General features: G+C 38.4%; 2 protein-coding genes across 2 annotated transcripts in view; one reads left to right on the top strand and one right to left on the bottom strand.

Annotated features, from left to right (window-relative positions):
- LOC138056409 (putative helicase mov-10-B.1) overlaps positions 1–2,126 on the top strand; it is a 26,795-nt gene extending 24,669 nt beyond the window's left edge. The window contains exon 15 of the mRNA XM_068902195.1: positions 1–2,126. This exon is cut by the window's left edge and continues 694 nt beyond it. The gene's annotated coding sequence lies outside the window, so the exon portion shown is untranslated.
- Positions 1,350–7,500, bottom strand: part of LOC138056415 (uncharacterized) — a 51,106-nt gene continuing 44,955 nt past the window's right edge. The window contains exons 2-4 of the mRNA XM_068902200.1: positions 4,008–4,085; positions 3,175–3,251; positions 1,350–1,567 (exon numbers count right to left, since the gene is read on the bottom strand). Of these exons, the coding sequence (XP_068758301.1) occupies positions 1,350–1,567; positions 3,175–3,251; positions 4,008–4,085 (373 nt within the window). The remainder of the gene's footprint in view (positions 1,568–3,174; positions 3,252–4,007; positions 4,086–7,500) is intronic.

The following is a 7,500-nucleotide window of genomic DNA, read 5'->3' as shown; positions in this document are numbered from 1 at the left end:
GCTACGTGCTCTAAAAGGTTTTGAACACACGTTTTATGGTATTTTCATTAATATTTTTCAAAGGATCTTCATCAACGCGAAGGCAAAACTGCCGAGGACGTACCTCGAAGTCTAAATTCACGTTATTGCAATCGATTGGCGATTTTTCCAACTCTTTTATTGTAATAGTTACGATTGCGCGAATGTTTGATGTTCTCGTCGGATTGGCCTTCGTCGTTACAGAAGCTCCCATTATAGAAGATGCCTGCAGAAAAGAAGTCAGGATCTCTCGTAGTGGCAGGTTACCACTGATTTAACTTCTTAGTTTAATGCCGTGGTTGCTTTAATTAGTTCTTATAGCAAAGGAATTGCATTTTTTTTAGCCATTTTAAGGATTTTTAGCTGTCAAATATAAAGGACGGTGCCTACTATTGTTATTGCGCATACGTTTTGCGCATCTCGAGATAGTCGGATTTCCTATAGGTGGTGCATATTAATACAGGGATATTTTTGCGCGGTTCAAAGCTATGCAAAGAAAGCACAACTTCGCAAGTTCTCTTGGTATTTAAAAAGGAAATTATGGGGAACTACGCATTTTGTAGAGATAATTAAGCTTCAATTTGGAAAACAACGCCATACATTGTGTTGTATTTTAAGGCTTTGTACAAATATTGTTGATTAACTGATTATCTTCCAAAAATGCATGAGTACCCCTAATTTTCTTTTTGGATATCAATAACTCTTGTTAAGATCTGCGTTTCCCGAATATTCAGTGAGCCGCATAAAAACACTTTTGAATTAGTAGGCACCGTCCTTAAACAAGATTTCGTCTCCAGGTTTTAGACTGCTCCTATACTTGATGCCAGTTTTAGCTTGAATGTCAACTTCAAGATTTTCCTGACTGGTGCAGTGGCTGATATCGAACGTCGATTTGGAGAAGAAACATTGATAACTTTTAATCTGTTATTCTGTAGATTTCTTAATGGCCTTGAATTCGAAGAAAGTCACCTTTCCTATTGTTTAGAAAAAAAAATGTCTTAAGGTTAACATGAAGTTCTAATCAGTTTCAATTAACTTTCTCCGAAAATCCAGCAAAAATAAAAACCCAATAAAAAAGATCGTTTGGGTGAGAGTAGTCCTGGGAAGGACTGTTGTTGGTGACATCATATTCAGTAAATATGGTGACATTGACTGACATTTCGATGTCCTGACCGGAAGTTACTACAAACTGCCCTCAATCGATTCTCAAATAGCTATGTCATGATTAATTATGCATGTCTCTTGAATGGCTAGCAACCCTCCTGTGTGTTTCTAACTCGGGCGCTTTCCTTTGTCAGAACTGGCCGGCCAGACCCGTCAGTTCAGCACAGTTATTCATCTACCCCGTAATTTCCACTACACTTGTTCAAAAATGTTTCTATTGCCAAATGAAGCTCTGTGAGGGTCGACTTCATGGCTGCGGGATCCTCTGTGTTGCTCCGTTTTGACTTTTTCACCGTTTGGATGACATCATTCGCCATATCCTTGATCTCTTTCAGTTCATTTGTGCAGACTTTGAGTTTCAGTTCCTTGTCTTTGTTTTTGATTGCTAAAGCATAAAAAATAGAAACATCCATGAAAATCTGAACAATAGCCCACTTTCGATATATTGAAATTCAGTCCAAAATAAAAGGCATATCTCGAGGCCCTGGGGAATAAACTCATACAAATCGTTATATTTATTTCCCAGAGCCTCGAGATGATGCCTTTTGTTTAGGACTGAATCTTAACATAACGTATCGAACGTGGGCTATTTAATGATCTTATTAACCACTTTTTATACGTGAGACAGAAGGCGGAAACTCCTTCTTGGTTAGAGCTTGGTTAGAAACTTTGGAATAAGTTATCTTTAGAATTAAGACGTAAGGATTCTCTTCCTGTATTTGAGAAGAGTTTATTTAATGTAATTTTAAAGAACAGCTTAGTTTAAATCATTTCAGTATTTAGCTTGACATTAATTTAATTTAATATTTATTAGAATTTATAGATTTGATAGCATAGTTTTTTAGATATTTAAATTCTATATTTTTACTAATTTTTGAGAGCCACAAGTTTATTAGCTTTTAGCTATTAGTGTTACCCTCCACAAATAAAGTGTGTGTAAGGGTTGTTTGCGCATGCGTGTGATTGGAGGCGAGATACATTCGTGCGTACACATTCTCGTCACCAGAGCCTTGGATCGACCCAAGGCTCTGGGAAACTCTATCTTGGAGAACATGCGCCGTAGGGTTCTTGTAGCCAAAAATTGGCTATTTGAACCTTACGGCGCCTGCTCACTCCTCGTGCTAACATGAATGCACCAGTTAGAGACGCTTTTGATTGTTCTTCACGAAAACCAATGAGAAGACACTTTGTTTCAGGGTTCCCCAGAGCTACTCTCTCCCTCAGTCAAGATAAGAGCTCTGGGGTCGAGATTGGTGCGTACATACACAGTTGACCGCTCCCCGTTGGGGGTTTTCAGGGCCAATGAAACACAATCAACAAATTGAGACAACAAACGACAACAACTGTTAAGAATCTCAAATGTCCCGAGGAAAACCAGTTGGCTCTTTACAAGTGCAGGCCGAGAAGTTGAACTAGGGACTAGCAGACTCAAATTCAACGGATGTTCCGGAACGAGCCTTGAATCCGAGACTGGCTTCGGATCTCGAGGCATGCGCCCTAACCATTGGGCCTCACCGCAGCTGAATTAATTATTATTTGGTTAACATGTGCAATTGGCCTTTTCAGAAAAAATTGGCGTTTGCTCGTGCGAGGCGTCCAGCGCCCCGCACGTTCAAACGTGCAAACGTCACGTGCAAAAGTCTATTCTGATTCCCGTCCCGGTTCATGTAAAATTAAGTTTCCTAATCTAGGTGCTGATTAACAGGGGACGGCTATTCTTAGAGTTATTTTCATAGAGTTATGTCGTAGAGTTAGAGTTAAGTTTCCAAAATCCTGAATTCATGATTTTGGACTGCTGCTAAAATCCTGAATTCAAGATTTTGGACTTCCAAAATCTTGAATTTAGGAGTTTGGCAGTCGTTAACGCTAACTCTAAGTCATAATTCTACTGAAATAACTCTATTGATAGTTACCTCTGACTAACATAGTGTTGGTCTTTTGGGTCGAGAATGGGGAGAGGGGGAAATAATTATGCTGGCAATCTATTCTTACTCTTTGACGTTCGTCGAATGACAACATCGACTTTTTTCAATACGACGTGAATGATGCCACAGGCCATTTCAACGTGACTGTAATGAAAGCAAAGCAAAACAAAGCAAAATTGAGTGGACTAAGTTCGGAATAAAATTCTGCTCTAGTACCCTGAATTTCTAGTGGATTCTCTATAACTGTTAGATCTGACCTCTGTGCAAGGGCCTCTTGAGGAAATCCCATGGCTGGGTTTTATCAACTCCCAGTTTGCGGAATCGCAGAATTGCCCAATGAGAAGGCAAACCTCTGTTGAAGCCTTTAATATTAGGCCTTTAATGTTTAGGAAGTTGTACTTTGCTGTTGTTTGATCGTCAGACTAAACGTACGGGAGGTCGTGGGTTCGAACCCCGGCTGGACCAACTCTTAAAATTCCTAAAATAACTAAAAAGAAAGTCCTTCCTTTCATGGATGGGTCGAGCACATTATAACGTCTACAAATGGATAACGATCTAGCAAAACATAGAAACTTTAACAAACTCGCGAGTAAGACGTTTTCTCCAAGTATTCGTTTAATAAAAAGAGCGTTAATTCAAGGTGATATACCAAAGCGGTGTGTGGCCTATGTAGAAAGTTTGTTAAAGTTTCTTTTCATGCCTCACTCGGCCCAGTCCTCCAAGAATAAGAAAGAACCTCGGAATGCGGGCAGGGCGAAAGATTCAAATTCTTTTCAAAAAGCGTTGATTTAACGAATTCGAAAAATTCCTTTAAAATGTTGCATTGCTTTGATTTTTTAAAGTACTGTAAAATTACACAGACATTGGAATGGAAAAATAGATGTCATGGGGGTTCTGTACCTTGTGTGATGTAGCGAGGAGATAAATCCTTTCAGCTTTGGCAGCAAGAGCACAAATAGATCAAGGGACCACGTTGAGCTGTTGAAACATTAACATATGCAATTTAATTTTAACCAAGATTCCATTACCCAAGAGTACAAGAATCTGGTATCAGGTTTGTCCCTATCAGCGTCAGTAAAGTGTCTAACAACAACAACAACAACAACAACAATAAACACTTAATGACTGGTCCCGCGGGAAACAGTTTATTTGGTTTCCCGAGTTGAAATTCGAGGGGAGCAAAATGAACTGTGTCCCGAGGGATCAGTCATTAAGTGATTTGTTATATAGCACAAAAAGAAAACGTGCAACGGCAACAGCAACGGCGGTCGTCGGTCAACATTCGCGGGTAACAGTGCACTGTTACCCTCTGACGTCATAGATTTTGCACTGTTGCCCGTTCAGAGACTTTTGGCGGGAAACAGTTTTATTGTTAGATGTCATGTGACCTCGAAGTAACCAATGAGAGCGCGCACTGTTGGGGGAAAAATTCAGCTATATAACAACAACGTTTATTACCTACAATACTAGTACAATGAAGAGTTTTTCCACCCAAATTTAGCCAGGCTAATCGAATTGGGTGGAACAAAGATTAAATAGTTAATTAATATATTTACAATGACAAAGATTACGAAAGGAAATAATTATTATTTGAGACAAGAGCTCTAAATGTTTCTATTATAAAGATGTGAGGTACTACAGTGGAATACAGATTGAGATTCTATTTGATTGATTGTTGATAATCTAAAGATTAAATAATATTTGACGAAAAGGTTTACTCTAGATGAAGGATATCACAAATATATATCAAGTTAAGCGGATTCTTTCGAATAAAAGAACAGAGGAATAGCAGTGATGGGGAATTCATTAAATGCACTTAAAGTAGAGTAATTGAAGTACGATTATCTTTTAGTTTTAAGACCAATATCATTGGGCAAAATGTTTTATTCTATGAAATTAAAATATCGAAAAGTAGACGTGTTATTTTTCTAGTGAAGTCGTTCTTTCTAAGATTTCTTTGCGTTAAGGGGATTCCATTCCAGATAGTTGATAGTTATTTTAAACCAAGTTTTGCGGGAAAATAAAAAAGAGACCAAATGTTGTACCTAATTCAAATCTCCCGCGGTTAAGATTCTTTGTGTATTGTATTTGCATTATAATGTAGCATTCACGTTTAAACCTGTTACTCTCCGCTGATGGACTCTTGTTTTAATTTGATATTAGGCAAATGGAAGTAACTGCTCCGAAAGGCTAATTTTTAGAAGGTCTCTTTGTGGCACACACCAATTAACGTGAATCTCCGGCTTTATGAAACCGTATGGGGGAAGTCCATGCAAGTATTTAGGTCCATACATCGATATAAAACGGGTGGTTTTCAGTTATTTCGACGGATACCACTATTCAGATACTTAATATCCTGAGAATGTCTTCTTTATTGCATGGGTGACTGGAGATCCTTGCTTTGTTTTGAGCAGGAAAAAGCACATCATCAAAAGTTTGTGATAGGGTGCCAAATAGTCCATTTCCGAGTTCATGTCTGCTTCCTCTTTAAAGCGAGTATAAGTGCGAAGTTTTTTAATGGGTTACCATAGGCAATCCAGTCAGAAAACGACTTGAATTTCTCCGGTTTCCTTTTTTTCTTTTTTTCCGAGTCAGGAAACTTCTTTCCTGTCACTCCCCTGCTAAGTAGTGTCTTTGTGCATAGAGTCTTCTTGGCGTATTTTTGGTAGGTTTCAGGGGATAGTAGAAATGCGTAGACATAGTAGAATATGCAATGGCGTCGAAGTCAGTGTAACGCGAATAGCGTTTTAGTGGATCGTTAAACAAAACATACCCTTATGGATCTCAAGAATCGAACGTCGATTGGATAAACAAGACAGGCGGTGAAAAATAAATATCTGTAATCTTGAAAGAGCCGAGTAAGGGACTTTAACAACAATTGCATCTTTCGCCCGTCCGGCCGTACCAAAGTTTTACTTACCGTGATCTTATGTACAACACTGAAACCAAATGGAAAATTCTCTGGTAACTTTTTCTGGTTGGAAATCGTCTTAATGAACTCAAAGAAGGAATCGAACAGCCTGAGTGGATCTGTGATCTCTGTTGTCTGGCTATTTATATTTATTTCTACTCAACTCTGCACAGTCTTCAGGGAAAAAGCAATTGGAAATGTGACTAATTGTTGTTAGTCAAGAATTATTTGAAAAAAAGATTGCTGTCCATTTTGTGCTTCATTATTCAAGGAAATGGTTCTTCAGTAAAGGGTTTTATCCCTAACACTGGTGTAAATTTTATTTAGTTGCGTATGGTTAAATTTTGACACGGAGTGTCACAGCCTGTTTGCACAAACACCATAAAATGGAAATTTTTTTTTCTTCTTTCTAATAGCAAGTATGTTGTTTCTTTCGATAAAATTATCGGCTGCAAGGTTTTTGTGAGATTTTTCTGTCTTTGTGGATTAATGGTGTTCCACATGATTCGGACTTAACTTCCTTTATGACTTGGAACAATAGATATAGAATCCGTGAATCGCGTAAGGAATTTTGGTGCTTGGTTTGATTCGATATTGTCTACGGGATCTCATATATAATCAACAAAGTATGCAGTTGTGGATTTTATTATCTGCATAGGCCTCAGAAGGATTAGAAAATACCTGTCACAAGACTGTCTAGTAACTGTTATCCATGCGTTTGTCACAAGTCGGCTAGACTATTGCAATACTCATTATAATCTCATGTATGGCCTCTCGAAGTGTAAAATTTCAAAATTACAGAGACTACAGAACGCTGCTGCTCGAATTGCTCTTGTCCTTAGTAAATTCTGCCATACGACTCCTGCACTGCGACAATTTCACTGGCTGCCTGTCGTAAAGCGAATTCAATTCAAGATCCTGCTTCTCACTTTCAAGGCTATTCACGGACCCTGTTTGATTCTTGCTTATGGCATCATTGTGCATGAGGCTGCCTTCCCCCTACCCTTGATCATAAGCTTCAGGCATGAAGTTATGTTTTCATTTTGGTATGTTAAAGTTAGAGGTGAAGTACTGTCTTGTGAACTCAACCTCTTTCTGTTGGAGCTACAGTAGCTTCAGTCTGTCCGAACAGTGAAAACATACCCTGTGACATTTCAGATATACAGTTTCTTCTTCCCAACAAACTTGAGAGAAGAGAAGACTATTTGAAATATAGCCCTAGTTAAAGAAGGAATAGTTGTCAGAGTAAAAGAAATGGAAAGGACATATCTGGTCAATTTGTCACCAAATAGAAACACATAGTCCTCCAATATAGATGAAACATTATGTGTCTCTTTTCTTTCCTTCTTTGTAGGTGGAAAATTCAGGTACAATTGCAAGTTTATTTTGAGAACTATGGCACGTAATAGTCACCCAATTCAAACCCTCTGTCCCTCACAAATCGAATTTGATAGTTGCACAACTATCAACAGGACTGTCAGT

This window comes from Montipora capricornis, chromosome 7 (genome assembly GCF_036669925.1).
Source record: "Montipora capricornis isolate CH-2021 chromosome 7, ASM3666992v2, whole genome shotgun sequence".
NCBI lineage: Eukaryota > Metazoa > Cnidaria > Anthozoa > Scleractinia > Acroporidae > Montipora > Montipora capricornis.
Note: the sequence above shows the minus strand (reverse complement) of the source record. Positions and strands in the feature narration are given on the sequence as shown.